The sequence below is a fragment of the Megalobrama amblycephala genome, linkage group LG19, assembly GCF_018812025.1.
Source record: "Megalobrama amblycephala isolate DHTTF-2021 linkage group LG19, ASM1881202v1, whole genome shotgun sequence".
In the NCBI taxonomy this organism is placed as follows: Eukaryota; Metazoa; Chordata; class Actinopteri; order Cypriniformes; family Xenocyprididae; genus Megalobrama; species Megalobrama amblycephala.
In genome coordinates this window covers 16,599,733-16,617,810 of record NC_063062.1, presented here as the reverse complement: position 1 = coordinate 16,617,810, position 18,078 = coordinate 16,599,733, and the positions used below count along the sequence as shown (strand labels likewise).

Here is an 18,078-nt window from a genome sequence, read left to right as displayed (position 1 = left end):
TAATAAAAGTCACGCAGTTTGAATTTCAACATTTTTATTTAGTATTTCATGGATGTTCTCCCGTGCTGTACGTCACATTGCATAGCAATATTGCTTTTGAGAATTAAGTTCTTATTATCCTAGCCATGTTCAAAGAAGCAAAACAGTCTCTTTGTTGTCCATGTGTATTTTGTGAAAAAAAGATCTACATATTCATAGCATTATGACAAAGCAATGTTTGAAAACTGATGACCAATGTGAAAAACCGATAAATTGAGTTTACAATCCCAATTCAAGATCTTCAAGCTCTTTCAACAGCTGGGACTCCTTCTGCATCTTCTCAAGCTGTAAAACAAAGTGGGAAATATTATAATTAAGGGTGCGGTTACAAAATTCTTATAAAAACTTAAGAAAAAAAAAAAGACTGTGCACTTAATGTCTTTTAGGAGGGAATGATCCATTAATCTCATGAAGCTTTGCAACTGATGTAATTAAATCAGAAACAATGAAACAAAAGAAAATAATTTTAAATATTTATTAAAAGGTGCTGATGAGATTATAAAGCTACAGTACCTGATTTTTTTGCATTACTTTGCCGGCCGCCTGTTGCTCCTTCAGTTCATCAATGGCTTTGAGTTTCTAACAGACACACATAAAAATCACATTATGAAATGAAAAACATCAAGACTGACTAATGGATGTATATGCTTATACTAGATCAGGTATACTGCACTATCCGGTTGTTAAGTCTGACGTCACGCGGCAGTGCTTCCGGGTCCTAACGCTCTATCCCATACCACAAGAAAACAACAAATGGTGCTAATATACATACACGATGTGGTGTAATACTACAAAAAATATATAATTATAACCTTTATCTCCATACCAAAATTCCAGATGGCCAGACAATGATTAATCTTTTATAAATCGTTAAAATATTAATATCTGTGACGCTGTGAGCATGGAGACTGTTGTGTACACTGTAAGTATTTAAAATGTTTAACTTTTTTTAAATTATTGATGTTTAAAATGAATAAATAGCACTCATAAACGGCCGTCGATGGCATTCTCAAGTGAAACGAGTAGAGGGTTGGACCCGGAAACGGCGTTCCTTACGTCACGACTTAACAAGCGGATACACAGAAACACTTTTTGGTGCATTCATACAGGAAAAAAAAAACATTGTTTTGTTTTAAAAGAAGTTTTGTTTTAAAAAATAAGACATTTACAGGGTTACTCTGTTAAAAAAAAAAGAGACAATTTACTTAAAATAAAGGTAAAGGTAAGTAGTTGATTTTCTACCAATTACATAAGAGGTCCAAAAGTAGGTCCATTTGTGCTCTATTCCAAGACAAAAATAAATGGTGGATTTTCTTTTTTTTCTTTTCAAGAAGTCTGTATCTGTGTGTATATGCTTATCTTATTTGATTGTAAACATATTTCAAGCATTTACCTTTTTTAAATTCTTGATCTTTTTGTCAGTTTCAGGGTCTCCGCAGCTAGAAGTCACATGACTGGCAGGGGCGGAGTCTGCTACTGGAGGCGGAGCTTCATCAGGCTTGTTTTCCTGAATTAATGTAAAAGCATCACTTTGAGTTAAATATTCCTCTGTATTCTTAATTAAACATTAAAACACATGTACCTGCTTAGCTGCTTTCTTTGCTTCTCGCCTTTTCTGGTTTTTCAAAGCAGCTTTAGATATCTGCTTCTCTCCTGCAGCAGCAGGTTTCATGTTCTGCGGTGGCTCCTCTTCATGCTTGGATAGACATATTATTGTCATGATTCTGGTCACGGGACATTCATAATGCTGCCCTGCATCAGATTTGCTGAATGAAATCCAATACTTGTTTCTTACTAATTTTGGGGTGCTGATTCCAAAAAATAGCACCTGTTTTGCTCTAGTATGTTACACTTACTCACAAAATATGACGTGCATTTCGACAACCATTTGTAGGGTGAAGAAGTCTTGTATTATTCCTTAATCACCAGAAAAACGTCCACAAAGATTTGTTCAATTCTCAGCTGATTTTCATGACATTATTTTTGTTTGCCTAATCCTGATTTCAAGGTTAGAATTATGGCGAGTGACAGAAGAAAATGGTTTACACTGAAGACTGGAGTAATAATGCTGAAAATTCAGCTTTGCATCACAGGAATAAATTACATTTTAAATATATTTAAGTACAAAACAGTTATTTTAAATTGTAATAATACTCAATATTGCTGTTTTTACTGTATTTTTGATCAAATAAATGCAGCCTTGGTGAGCATGAGATTTCTTTAAAAAACATTATTGAACAGTAGTGAATATAATTTGAAAAAGTCTTACTTTGCGAAAAACTTTTTTTCTTTTTTTTTGCAAATCAGCAGAATGTTTTTCAAGATGCAGGGCTGTGTAATCTAAACCACAACATAAAAAGAATCAGCATGACACAAACTCACTAGTTTGGAGCTGGCTGTCTGGGGTTTGTTGCGGAGAGCGGGTGGCCGATACGCCTGGGCTGGTTTGGCTTCAGTGCTGCCAAGCTCACTTGGCAACGCCTGGTATTTCACTGCCTTCTCTGGGAATGTTCCAGGTGGGAAGGGTTGCCATAACACTTCCCAGAGCTCTTTATTTGATGGCGTTTCATGCTTGTACAACACAGTCCCGGTGTAATGCCAGATCTTATAGCCATTGCTGACCCTGAGCCTGGGGGAGCAGGTTGCCGTCACTACGTGTTCTCCGTCAGGGCACCAGAAGAAATGTGTGGTATCTTCAGCCTGGGGTTTAGACACCTGCTTGTATTTCTTCACGTCCCAAACTTCCATCTGCCCTCTCAGGTTCCCGAACCCAGCGAGGACAAGGATATGACCCTGGGGGCTGTAGAAAGCTGCATTGCGGGGGCCCGTGCCAAAGTCGAACACGGACTCACACTTGTGGTTAAAGACAGTTGCCTTGGCGGGCATAAAACCATAAACCACGCAAAACTCAGAAGAGTTGGGGTTCCAGGATACATCATAAATGGGGCCGTTCTTTGCTGTGGAGGGCAAAAAAAATTTATATTTCTTATATATATATATATATATATATATATATATATATTCTTTTATTTTAATTACATTAATGAGAAACAATATTGCAAAAACGTCTTGATGTACCCATAAAAAAGATTTCCTGCAAATCATACACTACTGTTCAAAAGCTTAGGGTCGATAAGTTTTAAATGTTTTTGAAAGTCTCTTCTGCTCACCAAGGCTGCATTTATTTGATCACAAATACAGTAAAAACAGTAATATTGTGAAATATTTTTTGCAGTTTAAAATAACTGTTTTCTATTTGAATATACTTTAAAAATGTAATTTATTCCTGTAATGCAAAGCTGAATTGGGGTAATGCATTACAAGTAACGCAAGTTACGTAATCAGATACGTTTTTCTGTCTGGTTCTCGTGAGAGCAGCTCGAGATTCGGTTAGGTGCTCACACTTCACATAGTGTGACCCATTAAATATAACTACAAAAAATAAACTGATTAATAATAGCATTATTGCACTTTATTTAGTTATTTTTTAAATAAAATAGTAAACAAAATAATAAAGTGTGATAATACTATTATATTTTAAAATAAAAAAAATGTGTATTAAATAAATATACAAATATTTTATAGTACACTTAAAAATTACAATACTAATGTTTACATTTTCATTTATTTTTATAAGAATTTTCAGCATTTTCAAACCTAAAATCAGCAATAGCAGATGAATCGCCTTCGATAATGAACGTGATATTGCGTGGCTTGTCAGTGATCTACGGCTCTGTCTATTAAATGCCGCTCCATTTGAAAGCAGGTGATGGCGATTTAGCGGTAATCAGGGAACCGGCTTTACTGACAAAATGCGCGTGACAATCTCATGCGATATATCGTGCAGCCCTAATCAGCAAGCTTTTATTTTGACGGGTTGCCAGGAAGATAGTATATGCACTGCCAATTTTAGCACTGCCGAGTAAAGCACAATGTCAACAGTTTTGCGTTTTGCTCTGAAACCGGCAGATTTATTATGCATTCAGTTCAAATGGAAATCTTATACAGTATTACAGTTAGTCAATCTATAACAGTTATTTGTGGTACGCAAATGCCCGGTCTAAACTTATTTACCTAGCGCATTTTTTATTTTGGTCGCATATGTGCACCCCTGAAAATATTCAAGTTACTTTTCAAATAAGTAAAATTGTCTTTACATTTGACAAAAATAGAACTTTTTTTTTTGTAATAAAAAAACAAACAAGCAAGCCCTGCCAGGTGAGAAAAAGTAACGCAAAAGTAACGTAACACATTCCTTTCCATATAAAGTAAATAAGTAACGTAATTAATCACTTTTTTAGGGAGTAACACAATATTGTAACGTGCTACTTTTAAAAGTAACTGGCATTCAGTGTCACATGATCTTTCAGAAATAATTTTAATATGCTGATTTTGCTCAAGAAACAATTAATTTATGAACAGAAATTAAAAAAAAAAGAAAAGCAATTATTCGAAATGAAAATATTCTATAACGTAATTTTTTTTAATTACTGACCTAAAACTTTTAAACAGTAGTGTAATTTCTTATTTAGTTCTTTTGATTTTGAGGTGAAACATGACATTTCTTAAAATTCATCCTTAGAAATACAATCAGATCTGCATTTTAACACACTCATACATATTTTATATATATATAAATTACAGAAGTATAAATATTATTCACCCAATTTTTAGTCCAGTCATTGCTAATATTATGTGATTTCAATGAGTTTAAATGTTAAAGACAGATACTGATTTCTATAGACCGCTCTGTAATTATTGTTCATATCATTGAGTCGTACATACGTAGCTGAATCACTGCACTTTCTCCATTGATGGCGACATAATGTAACGTCTGTTCTCCATAGTAAGAGGCTCCTGTTTTATCAACCTCTGTGCTGGCGGTCACTAAAACCGCAGTGGCTTTAGGAAAAATCATAGAACATTAATGATATACTTTTATAAATGTGTTAATCAAAATGTTGAGAAACCACAGAAATTATCTACCTTTGTTGTTCCACAGCATGCTCGCTCTATCAGCTTTGAAAAAGCTTTTGTTTGCCAGAGCAGATGTTGGACCTCCGAAATTAGGATACTGATACAGCCGTACATAAGACGGAGCTCCTTTGCTTCCAGGAACATAGACGGCAACCTTAAGCAACGTGTGAGGGATTAATACACATCTGTATGAGTAAAACATCACATGCTGCAATAAGAGAAAATGTCTGAAAGGGTTCTGATACCTTGCTCGGCTGTGATCCAGGAGACAAAGCAAACTCAGACACCTTCTGAAGGTGAAGCTTGTTGGCAATAGTTTCTACACAACAAAACACAATATAGATTGCAAACTCAATGGGTGTTTAAAGTCATGACATCTAAAAATCAATATTTTATTTTAGTAAATCTTGTATATATGTATGACACCTGCAGGCTACATTAAATATTTTTTAATTTAATTTGTCGTAATGCAGGAACCATTAAGAGAACCAACGAAAAAGCTAACTACTACAAATAATGAGAAACCTATATGAAAACGTGAGCTTAGACACTTTTCTTTATACATTCATATACATTTTGAACCGTTAAAAACATGTCGATGTTATTTATCAACATGTTTCCAGCCTATTTGTAAATGACATGCACAATGAATTAATTATACTTACCAAAGTTGTTGTTCTCAAAGAAGTGAAGTTCATTATTGACATTTCTAACGGTAATGCTTTCATCATCTGCCCAGCTTGGACACCTGTGAAAATACAGACAACAAACATGCAAAGAACATGTTTAACAGATACAGGTAGAACATGAATAAAACTGACAGTAATAATCAACATTGTTATGAACAGTAATAGTCTCTCACCATCCTGTAACCTTCTTCTGATAGAACGCTTTAATGCAGGCACCTGTTTGCAAGTCCCAAAGCTGCAGGTTTGCCTCTCCCTGAGGGTTATCCTGCGTTTCTGAAAAATAAAAACTGTTTTTGTGGTTTTCAAGGCATTATTATGGATTTTCTAAGGCGTACTGAGTTGTTTTTAGCATGTTACTACGCAGTTGCTAAGGTGTCCTGCTTGCTTAGATTACATTTTGTCTGTTCTTATAGATATTATAAAGCTAGAATGTCATTAAAAACATTATATATGAATGTAATATCATATTTTAAAGGTGCTTACTGGTATATTGCTGCCAGGTGGCCAGAACTTTATTCAAAGGTGAGAATTCCAGCGCTGCTGTTTTGGGTAAATCAAAAGACTTCACCAAATCTCCAGTGGAAACTTTGATCACACTGACCCTATCGAATACACACAGGACATTTACTCAAATGTCAATCTTTGCTATTGAAAAACATGTGGAAACTGATTGCCTTAAAATTTGCAAGCAAAGTACTTCATCATTTTTGAGTTGATAAAGCTAGATACAACTTGGTAGAGATAACTTTGTATAGGTACCAGAAAATGTAAGTATCGATAACTCAATTTGACAAGTTGCAATTAGTTTAGCTATCTTAGAGGCTTAAAGGGTTAGTTCACCCAAAAATGAAAATAATGTCATTTATTACTCATCCTCATGCCGTTCCACACCTGTAAGACCTTCGGAATGCAAATTGAGATATTTTTGTTGAAATCTGATGGCTCCGTGAGGCCTTCATAGGGAGCAATGACATTTCCTCTCTGAAGATCCATAAAGGTACTAAAAACATATTTAAATCAATTCATGTGAGTACAGTGGTTCAATATTAATATTGTAAAGCAACGAGAATATTTTTGGTGCGCCAAAAAAACAAAATAACAACTTATATAGTGATAGCTGATTTCAAAACACGGCTTCATGAAGCTTCGGAGCATAAATGAATCAGCGTGTTGAATCAGTGGTTCAGAGCGCCAAAGTCACGTGATTTCAGCAGTTTGACACGCGATCCGAATCATGATTCGATACACTGATTCATAATGCTCCGAAGCTTCCTTTGTTGGCCATCACTATACAAGTCGTTATTTTGTTTTTTTGGCATACCAAAAATATTCTCGTCGCTTTATAATATTAATATTGAACCACTGTACTTACATGAACTGATTTAAATATGTTTTTAGTACATTAATGGATCTTGAGAGAGGAAATGTCATTGCTGGCTATGGAGGCCTCACGGAGCCATTGGATTTCAACAAAAATATCTTAATTTGTGTTCCGAAGATTAACGAAGGTCTTATGGGTGTGGAACGGCATGAGGATGAGTAATAAATGACAGAATTTTCATTTTTGGGTGAACTAACCCTTTAAGTGCATTTCACTAAATAAATCAAAACCAAATCAAATCAAAACTATTTTGGGAATTAGTAGGATTATCAAGTCAACTTCTGTGATATACTCTCAAAAATGTCAGTTGATTGACAATTTAAAAACATATTTTGGAAAATGAGTGAATGAAACTAAAGATATAGATAACTGCAGAAGTGGGGGAAATTATTGAAAAATCTATCGAGATTAAAACTCATCTTTTGCTTGACAAACTGGTACTCCAACAAATCAAGTGATCTTAAGTTGACTAACAAAGGCATAGTACTAGATTTTTACAATGAAGCTCAAGAAATTGTTGTAAATTAAGTCAAGTCAAAGTCAGGAAATTTGTTAGGTTTTACAGTGTACATACTGTGAGCCATTGCACCAACCAAACAGGGTCCCATCACTGCTGAACGTCATGTATCTGCCTTGCCGGTCATCTCTGAAACAAATGAAACACTTACTTTTAATAAAGCGGACAAAGTTTTGGTGTAAAATCTTTCTTCATGCAGCAATTGCAATGACTGACCTCTGAAAAGCAGAGCTTTCCTGACAGCTCGGAGGTCCACACAACAGCAACGTTCCATCTGATCCTCTGACTGTTTGAAATGAAACAGACTATGTTAAAACCAGAAAATGAAATAAAAAAATTAACTCAAACAAAGTTTAGCCTTGAAGTTTTAAGGTCATAAATCATGTGTAGATTTAATATTTGGGTCACTTTGAAAACAAATCTGAAGTTTGCACTGTACAGTCAGAGGGACAGGTGGATGAATAGATTTTCAATATATGTAAGTCTATAGGGATTTTTAATGGTCAACCATAGGGAAAAAATAAGTCTGTTAAATCAGAACAATATGAAGGATTGTCTGAGTTTGGTGGATGTACCTTGAAAATTATTTTAACTAATACAGTTCAAATAACTGTTCTCAGGTTAAAAAAGACCAACAACAAACAAACCCTGACCTAATTTACAATGTGTTGGCTTTCTCAAGCCCTCTTAAAACAGTTTATTCCAAATTTATGATGCCATGCACTGCAAAGCATTTATCAGCTAATCATTAACTAAATATAATATAGATTTTTTTTATATTTCAAATTTTCATATGTGTGATATGCTGATACGTGTTAGCTTATTTCTCTCATTACGCTAAAATAACGTTACAATTTTTTTTGCGCACATGACAGGCTAATGAATGAGTTCATGCGTGTATATGTCAGCAAAATTTCAGAATAAAAGACATGAGATATATTTCATAACATGCTTGCCATCTCACGTTGGTTATTTATCTTTACGCAACTGGAATGGGCATGAAATATACATTTTTGAGCAACAACTCACCTGCTAAATGAGGTGTGGGGGGCGCCATTTTGAAACGGAAGTACGACAACGTGCCACGTCATAGCATCCAACGCCGACGTCACTATAGAGAGTTTCGGTAAGAGTTTGACCTGACGTGTAAAATGTGAAAACAAAATTCATAAAGTAAAGTTTTTATATGTAATATCGATTCCTTCTGATTTTCATGAGAGTATTTCTATAAATTATTGATTTTTGTATCTCAATAAATCTTATTACAGTTTTATAGGCTAGTTTTAGTGTGTGATATAAGTCTATAAGTCTTTTAAAATAAGCCGAAAATAGATAAGTAAAATAATAATAATAATTTCGTTTTGTTCACAAACTTCGTAGAAAAAAATACCGCACAATGAATTTTGATGAATGCTTTCTGATGACATTTTTCTCAGAAATTTGGACAGATTCACAGACATATGTTTCCATGATTGACTAATGCTGAATAATTGCGACGACAAAAGAATGACGTTTATCCTGAATGGGCATTTCAAAAAGAGAACGTGTGAGTTTTAAGAAGAACATGAAGACTTGCTCATAACTGCATCTGTTAAACACACAATAATCCTTCAGGGGGCGATCGGCGGCCATTCAGTCAATGTTCTATTCAGCCGCATAAAAATGTTTAAATCTGTTTTTATGACATTTTTACGCTAAAAATAAGATTTTCTATTCAAGGTTTGCCGCTTAACACACGCAATGTGTTTGTGTTTACTCAAGAATGTTTACTTTACTTTACAAAATGACTAAAAATATATATTTCAACTAGCAGTGATTGGTCCAACCTCGCCAGCGCTGATTAAAGTAACACTTCCCACGTGACAACAACTGCTATTGAAGCGCTCCGGAAAACAATTTAAATGTGTATAATGACATAGATTAACTTTAATAGTCATTAGCAAGAAAAAATAAAATACACTGAATGGAATTAAATTAGAAAAATATATATAATTTAGATAATTCTGCTGGTTAATTACCGCCCATTAGATATCATCCTTTGATCCGAGTCGCCATTCTTACGCCTTTATTCTGTGTCGAAGCGTCCACGTCTCGTGGGTGGAGTGAGCTTCTCTTATGCACACGTAGACTAAACCAGTACATCAGTGCAAGATCACACGTCAACTGATCATACAGCTTCTCGGATCTCTGTCGGTCTCGACGCTTCTTCTTCTTTCTTTCTTTAAAAAACATCAAATTAGTTGTAAAAGATGGTGGCCAAACAGAGGATTCGCATGGCTAACGAGAAACACAGCAAGAACATCACTCTAAGAGGCAATGTGGCCAAATCCACGGTAATTTTCAGCTTTTACCACTCTGACTTTTACTATAGTAAATATTTTGATGTATACTCTATATAAAATAACATTAACTAGCTTTGTTTGCATTACAGTAAACGCTTACTAGTTTGTATATTCGTGTATTGTACTGAACATTGATTAGGTAAAGCAGAGCAGCTTTAATATGTTCAGTTGATAATATTTGCTCTCTTTAGAAGTAATTTATATCTCTAAATGTACTAATGTTAATATTTTCTGAACAGAGAGGCACTCAAGAAGAGAAGGCAGTGGTGGGACCGTGGCTTCTTGCCTTGTTCGTCTTTGTAGTATGTGGATCAGGTGAGTTTACAATCCAAAAAACATCCACTGCCATTGAATGTGTTGTCTAATACATTAAAAGTATGCAGTGGACTTTTTAAAATCAAATACACTCAAAGCAATAGATCAGCATGCCAAACATGAACTTTATTTCATAACTCTGTTTAAAAGGACAAAGTGCATTCATACTGCAGACAGATTTAGCTGATCCTCAGACAAAATTTTAAATTCTTGATTTCTTTGTACACAATACGATTAAGAACTTATGCTAGTGTTGTAATGTTGGATAAATAATAAAGAGAAATGTCTGTACTGGGAGCAATCGCTTTCATTTCTTTAAATTTACTGAGTTTTTCACATGCATTAATGTTAATGTGCTCTAACCAACATGCACTTTCTTTTAAGACCCTCACAAAACATGCGATTTGTCATCAGCACATAATTGTTCACTATATTTTATGTTTTCATCTGATAAGAATTCCTAGATACTTTACATTTTCTGAAGCTCAAATATATTTGTTCTAATGTTATTTTTCTGTCTTCTCTTTACAGCAATATTCCAGATCATTCAGAGCATTAGGATGGGAATGTGAAATGAATGGTCATCGTTTTTTTCTCTCTCTCTCTTCTGCTGGCTTGCCTGAAGATCACTTGATCATTCCCTTTTCTTATTTAATCTTTATATGTCTCAAGTTTTTTTCATCGCAACACCACGGTCTCTTGTGCCTTACTCAAAAGCTGGAGGAACGTTATCTTCTGAAACATTCCAATGTGGGACTATCAATATTGCTGCTGAATCCATAACTGAGGCAATAAACCCAAGACTACAAATGACTTTCAACTTTTTCTGTGGAAAAAAAAAACACGTTTGTTTAAAAGAAATGCTGCAATGTATTTTCTGTGTTCTACGTTTTTGGACCAGTTCATGTTAATTAACATTATTGGTACTATGCACCTTTATTGGATCTTCCTCTACATTTAGAGCTGAATTTGTGTTCTTTAACTATTCGCTCAAGGAAATGAAGGTCCACATATTCAGTTGTATGTGTAGAGAACATGAAAAATAAAAAAAACAACACATTTAAAATGTCTCTTTTGTCTTTAAAATAATTTGTAAAAAATAATGTTTTTTTTTTTTTTCCATGAATCCATCAAGGGGCCCATAGAATGATATAAAACATATACATACATGCTTTTATCATTAAACAAATGTAAATATCTGTTGGCTGTTTAGGGGTTTCTTAGTAGACAATCCTATTCTCAGTTCTATAGTTTACCAGTAGGGGGCAGTTTGCATATTTTTATACATTTAAATTACATCATAGGTCAATATATTTTTTATTTAAAAATTGTCACACACTTACAAATTAAAACCACAGATCTAAAAATCTTTGCACGTTTTCTTGACTCATGAATCCAATAAACAATCTTTAAATCAAGATTATTTTGAATGCACTTATGCCTTGAGTCAGTTTCATCACAGATCAAACATTGACATTTATTTACCATGCCATTTTCCTACATAACAAGGAACACTCAATTAGAATTTATAAAATAAGATTTTTTTTTAAAGAAAAGTCATGTCCATGACTTGTCAAGTGCCCTTTAATGCATACATTTATGAATTTAGAATATGATAAAGGTGAAGTGAGATAATTCCATACAGGCCAGACTGGTTGGACTTTTTAATGCTGAGCCTTCGCCTTCAATCCACGCATACACGAGTGTCCTCGCTCGTGCTCCGTTGGATCTGTCTGTTTCAGACCCCTCTCTGCCCTCTGTGCGTCCGCGCATGCGCACTACCATTGTCCGCGCTCGTGTGGGGCCCGTGAGGATCCAGCGGGAGTGTTAGCTGTGTAATGGCGGCTTCGGTGTTGCTCTCCGCGGAAAGCGCCGTGCCCTCTTTTACCGTCGGCCATCCCGCCGGAGTTACGGCGGCAGGAACTACCCATCACGGATTATCCAATGCGCCTGGACCCGCGTCCTGGAACCGCTCGCTGGATCGGGCGCTGGACGAGGCGGCGGCCACTGGAGCGCTCAACCTGAGCGGCAGGAAGCTGAAGGAGTTCCCGAGGAGCGCCGCCGGACACGACCTGACCGACACCACCCGGGCCGGTACCGAGCCTATTTATTTATATTCCGCTCCCCTTTAACCGTTAACCGACCTAAAAGCTAGTTAAAGCCGCGTTGGTCGAGTTTTACACTAGTTTACACTGGTGTAAACACACGGGTGTGTGCTGGGCTGGTAGCCCATCTGAACTCATGATCAGTCATTTGTGTCCAATAAATGTATCTTAAACGTTTCATCTTCAGAGCTGAATTTTGTCTAAAGTTAAGATTACCTCTCAAACTTAAAGCTCATGTTTGTGTTGAAACTATTATGATCCGATGGGACACTATAGACACTCAGGGAACATCTGTCAAATTGAGCTCCATGTAGGTTATATGAGACCAAAACATGGGGCTTGTTCATCAGGTTTATAAGAGTTTGACAGGTTAAGAGGTTTGTTCATGCTGCTGGTAATCAGGTTAAGGTGTTTGATCATCAGGTTAAGTTGTTTGGCCTTTATGTGAAAGGCTTGATCATTATGGGAATTGGGTTTTGATCATTAAGAGGCGCTCAAGACTTTATAGGATGTGATTAGATGTTTGGTCATTGTTTTGTGGGATCTAATCATATTTATCTTTATGTAGACAGGGCTTTGAGTTTGAACTAAGTTGTTTGATTATATTAGATCAAGTCAAGATGTAGGTAATCATGTGGATCTGGGCCTTTGCAGTCTTTTAGAAGCTACTTCTTAGTGACCCCCATCCTAAAACTTAAAATTAAATGTATTTTAATGTGTAAAGACCCAATTTATACTGTGAAAAATGAATAAACATGTAAAACATTGTATTATTATTTTATATTATTGTTCTTAGTAGTGAACTTATTAATTAGTTTTTAGTATTTATTTATTATTTAAATAATTTTTAAATTTACATTGCTTATTTTCTGTTATTTTTGTTACACTGTTTTTCTCAACTTTTATCATTTGCGGCCCCAGATTGAAAAGTAGTTTCTGTGTTTGTGAAGTAGTTTCATACATATACATTAGGGCTGCACGATTATGGCAAAAATCATAATTGTCGATTATTCCCTTGAAATTGTAATTGCGATTATTAGTTACGATTATCACAATTTACATTGAACAATGTTTTGAATAGCTTTATGCCATTGTTTGAAGCGACTGCATGCCATATTGTTATATCAAACCAGCTGAAAACACTCTTCCTGAAAAACTTGTATTGCTTTTCTATAGCATTAAACCTCAAATGTCAAATAGACATTGGTTTGGTTTCTTCTTTAAATAAAAAAATTAATAAATTATAATGTTCTACTAAAATTAAAATAAAAACAATGGAAAAAACCCTTAAGATAACCTGTAGAAAGTAAAAAACATCTTAAGCACAGAATAATGTGAGTAAACTTTTTTTTTTTTTTGTAATTGCGCCTTTGAACGATTACATAATTGTGGCATCCGTAATTGTAATTATGATTACAAATTTGATTAATTGTGCAGCACTAATAACTGCTTTCTGTGGTTCAGCAGCAGCACAAACAGAGATTTGAATGTTCCGGTGTGATTTTGTCAAAGGTTTAATAGACGCAGGTGAATCTTTGTCATTTAGGAATGAGATCATGTGGGTATTTTGAAACAAGATCGTGATCTTTTAACAATTAATCGTGCAACTCTATTCTGCGTACATTAAAACAAGACTTGCTGTAATCAAACTAAACTACAGTACAAAGTAGCTTGCTAATCTGACACATACAGGTGCAAGTATCATGGTTTAGGAGTTTCTAGACGTGTTCAGACTTGTGATTTTTATTATTTCCTGAAGCACAATCAGAAATGTAGCATGTCCTGTACCTGAGTTGTGTTACACTCATCAATGTGAGAGAATCATATAGAACCTCACATCTCCTAAGCATGTAGGATAAACCCGAGCAGGCTGTATAAACATCTGTCTGAAGGTTTTTGTGAACCGCTGTTTCTCATAAGCGCTTGCATGACTAGTTAATGCTTAAAAGTCTACCTGATTGATGGTTAGCATATAAGTTCATTTCTCATAATAACAGTTATAAAAATACCACACTGACATCTTAATGTTTGCTTTTTTTGTGTGTGTGTTTTTTGCACAAATTGCAGGTTTGAGAATTTTAATGCATGATGTATATTACATATAGCACCTCAAATTGCCATTGCAAATGGAAGATTGTGGAAAAACTGTATTTATTGTACAGTTTGACTGCATAAAGGAGCTAATTGCATTGTGTAGAAATTTAGACTCATAATTCCACAATAGCATCTTTATCCTTAATGTTGTAGGGAATAAAGTGATGCTTCTTAATGCAAGTATTACTTTAATTACTGCTCATAATTAACAAAGCCTAGGTCTAGTTAGTAAGCGTTAGCCATCTCGTATTGTGTTGCACGCTCTGAAAATAGGAATTGGTCAAGACTACAGCTCTGATCCTGAGCACACATGGTGTCTTGTGTCTGTGTCAATATTGATCGTCTGTGCAGTGCATGCTGGGATCCATGCAGTATCTCTGATTTCGTTCTCATCCAAAAGACAGTTCACAAAAATGTAGACTGTAGGAATGAACAGAAAAAAATAAAGTCCCCCAAAATAGTTCTTTTGCTTTTCTGTGTGTTTGTTATGGTTTGCAAATGACAGATTGTGAGCGCCATAGCTTTGTTTCTGCCAGATAGTTTATGGGTCTTTTTTTAGAGAGGTCATTTTACGGTGATAATAACAGTTTAACATTGGCTCTTGATTCTGAATGAGAGGTTTATCAATGATGTCAATAATAAAATGTTTTATTTTTTTGTTTAACTACACTGTAAAATCATCGTGTTAAATTTACAGGAAATGTGACAACTTTTATAGTCCGATACAGAGTAGTGCAGGGATGACGTCAACCAAAAACACTAATTTGCCACTGTTTCCCTCAGGATTTTCCTGTGGGGTTTTATAATGGGGTTTTTCAATTTATGAGTAAAATAAAAACTGTGGTAAACATAACTTGACGATACTTTGACTTTTATCCAGTTACTTATTAGAAACATACGTTTTCAAAAATAAACATTACTTCAAAATGTGCATTTTTTTTTTTGTATATTTATGTAATTTACTTTGTAGAACCAAACGTTAACTCAAAATATCGTCGAGTTCTGTTTACCATAAGCTTTATTTTACTCATACATTGAAAAACCCCATCGGAAAATCTCGAGGGAAACTGTGGCAAATTTGTCATCTGGGTTTTTTGACATCATCCCTTCACCGCCTTTTGAGTGAACAATGATTCGGACATTATGGGATGCAGTTTGATGCTTGTATATTGTACTGTTCATAACTAGCTATATCAATGAATGTCATATTATTTAATGATATTAAAGTTCTTAAATCTGCATTGTACAAACAATTCTTACAACCACCACTACAATAATACGGTGCTAAAATAATATTTAGAATTTTGCAATAAATTATAATACATTAATACATTTCTTTCAGAGAACCTAAATTTTAACAGTAAATCTGCTGATATTGTCCTGTTAAAACTAATGTATTTTTTCACTGTATATGGTACGATAACCTACAGTTGACTAATTAGCAGGTTTTTGACAGGTAGCCTACTTCTTCCATTAAGATTTCTACAGTAACAGTATACCTCTAAAACAACAACAAAAATCTTTTTATATGGTAAGTACTTAGAGCTAACCAAGCAAGTTTTTTTTTTTTTTGGTAATATTTTAGCGTTTTCCATTTAAAGTACTGACATTTCTTACAAAGCGTGATTGAGAAGTGATTTTAATGAGTCACAGATCTGTATGCTCCACCTGTGGACTAAAAATATATGTTTCATTGAAATGATCCATTGGCTGTTCATATTGAATAATTCACAGTGAAACAGCTCGTTAAGAGTGTTTGTAAGTCTCTGCTGACTTGACGTGATGTGATATTTGACCTCAGATATTTCCTCGTCTGATTGCTTTGGCTGTGTTGTCCTGTGAACTGTGCCAAATGTATTGGTCTCCTGCTAAGGAACGTTGTCTTCCCTCAGCTCAGAAGGCTCAGAACAGGTGTCCTCCCTCTGAGAACGATTACAAGGCTTTCTGGACTGCTGTCAATTCAACAACACCCGCAGTGCAGACAGCGCGATTGTCCCTGCTGACTGATTCATTAACTTCATACTCCCATTTATACATTTGTGCTGTGTGTTGTATCTAGTGTTAGATGCTGTTATTGTCTTTGCCAGTTACATTGATAAAGTTTCCTTCAATGTAAATGAATAGATCGATGGATGGATGTTTGATTGTAAGCTTTAGGCTGTTCTATTGATAATAGTTATATGACAGTTCTGTGTTTAATTAGCACTCACAACTTGTTAACTGGTGAAAATCACACTTTAATCCACTTGCCAGGGTCCATGACCGAGTCCAAAGTATTTAAGGTAGTGGTTCAATGGATCACATAACTCATGGTTCGGATCATATCACTGTTATTAAGTCACGGATCGGATCATTTTTCGGATCAGCGCAAAAAAAAAAAAAAAAAATTGGGGGGGGGGGTAACTTTGCATTTATTACTTAGCCCACTTTAACTACTCCAGTGCTTCCCACACATAGACTTTACTTGGGCGGGCCGCCCACATATAATAACGGCCGCCCAAGTATATTCGGAGAAACATTTTTGCTTTTATTATTTTAATCCTCTTATACTTTTATATCCGCGCAAGATAATGAAACCATCCGTGATCGATTAACTAGTCGTTTCGTACCTGCTCGTTGTTTGTGCGTCAGAACTGTTTACTCCCGCTGCATTTTGCAAAGTCACAAGGGGGTGCTGTTGCGCGTTCTACAAACTCGTGCAACAGCGCTTCAGTCTGCTTCAAAGTGATTCTCAAACAATGAAAAGCGCAGATTTATGCCAAGCGATTGCTAATGTACTCAAGTTAATTAATTATTACAATGTCTACTTTATGGCCTTTATATAAAATGTTTTAGACGATTGTAAGAATCTGAAGGATTAGCCTGCAATAGTACAGACATTTCAAAATAAGAGTCCCGGTGTATTTCGGGCTTGTTTATAATTAAAAGTCACATGCTAAGTTTTTTCTTTTTCTTTTGGGCATTATTGGCATTTTGGTTACACAATAAATTGTATTTAATTTGATTTCCATTTAATTCATAGTAAATTATTGTACTCACCCCCACAGGAAGAAAAGACTAAGAACATTATTTGTAGGGCTGCCCTCGACTAAAGATTTTTCTAGTCGACCAGTAGTTGTTCATTTAAGCCATTAGTCGACTAATCGCGCATTTATATTAATAAGCCATAAATCATAATAATGAGCCTTTAATCTTATGTATACATAGCCTAATCAGTGCTCAAACACATGCATAAAGCTTGCCACAGTGCACCGGCAAACGTAACGATTATGAATGTGTCGTGAAAAAACAGCAAGGAGACTGTCTAAACATTTTAATAATTTATTGATAATGTTTTCTGTGTTTTCGGCTGCAGAGATTAAGTCAACAATGCTGACTCATCTCTCATCTCCGCAGTAGTGGACGCGCCTATATGCAAGTTTCATATGGATTACATAATCTGAGAATATTTATTTTCCATTTGAATTGGCTCGTTTAAAAGTAGACATTCCAAGCTATAGATATATTTCTTGTGTCTGTGAGGAAAGCAGCCTATACGATGAGTTTCGGTTCATGCTTGTTACGAGCTCAAGTTCACCGAGACCGAGATCAGAAAACGCATTCTGATTGCTTTCATTGT

General features: G+C 35.1%; 3 protein-coding genes across 4 annotated transcripts in view; 2 read left to right on the top strand and 1 right to left on the bottom strand.

Annotated features, from left to right (window-relative positions):
* Window positions 1-17: 17 nt before the first annotated feature.
* eif2a (eukaryotic translation initiation factor 2A) lies at window positions 18-9,758 on the bottom strand. 2 transcript variants are annotated; one of them, XM_048169176.1, is made up of 15 exons: window positions 9,622-9,758; window positions 8,633-8,742; window positions 7,820-7,889; window positions 7,661-7,732; window positions 6,189-6,307; window positions 5,879-5,978; window positions 5,682-5,764; window positions 5,262-5,335; window positions 5,026-5,170; window positions 4,825-4,941; window positions 2,422-2,996; window positions 1,622-1,735; window positions 1,433-1,546; window positions 553-618; window positions 18-324 (listed from the first exon to the last, which is right to left on the bottom strand). In XM_048169176.1, the coding sequence occupies exons 2-15, from the start codon at window positions 8,658-8,660 to the stop codon at window positions 259-261; spliced, it is 1,743 nt and encodes a 580-aa protein (XP_048025133.1). In that variant the 5' UTR covers window positions 8,661-8,742; window positions 9,622-9,758; the 3' UTR covers window positions 18-258. The 2 variants fall into 2 exon arrangements, with proteins under 2 accessions (XP_048025133.1, XP_048025134.1); XM_048169177.1 differs by lacking the exon at window positions 8,633-8,742 and having other exon boundaries at window positions 9,622-9,643.
* serp1 (stress-associated endoplasmic reticulum protein 1) lies at window positions 9,631-11,326 on the top strand. Its single transcript, XM_048169184.1, has 3 exons — window positions 9,631-9,936; window positions 10,185-10,260; window positions 10,792-11,326. The coding sequence occupies exons 1-3, from the start codon at window positions 9,853-9,855 to the stop codon at window positions 10,830-10,832; spliced, it is 201 nt and encodes a 66-aa protein (XP_048025141.1). The 5' UTR covers window positions 9,631-9,852; the 3' UTR covers window positions 10,833-11,326.
* Window positions 11,327-12,020: 694 nt separating this feature from the next.
* Window positions 12,021-18,078, top strand: part of lrch3 (leucine-rich repeats and calponin homology (CH) domain containing 3) — a 45,709-nt gene continuing 39,651 nt past the window's right edge. Inside the window, 1 exon segment of the mRNA XM_048169175.1 lies at window positions 12,021-12,354. Coding sequence (XP_048025132.1) covers window positions 12,099-12,354 — 256 coding nt within the window. The 5' untranslated portion in view covers window positions 12,021-12,098.

Excerpts from the sequence above, each read along its gene's own strand:
- eif2a (XM_048169176.1), bottom strand. The coding sequence starts at position 8,660 with ATGGCGCCCCCCACACCTCATTTAGCAG. Across the intron at positions 6,308-7,660 it reads GGTTGGTGCAATGGCTCACA|GGTCAGTGTGATCAAAGTTT; the intron begins GTATGTACACTG and ends TGTATTCGATAG. Across the intron at positions 2,997-4,824 it reads AAGTGCAGTGATTCAGCTAC|CAAAGAACGGCCCCATTTAT; the intron begins GTATGTACGACT and ends TGCCCTCCACAG.
- serp1 (XM_048169184.1), top strand. The coding sequence starts at position 9,853 with ATGGTGGCCAAACAGAGGATTCGCATGGCTAACGAGAAACACAGCAAG. Across the intron at positions 9,937-10,184 it reads GCAATGTGGCCAAATCCACG|AGAGGCACTCAAGAAGAGAA; the intron begins GTAATTTTCAGC and ends TTTTCTGAACAG. Across the intron at positions 10,261-10,791 it reads CTTTGTAGTATGTGGATCAG|CAATATTCCAGATCATTCAG; the intron begins GTGAGTTTACAA and ends TTCTCTTTACAG.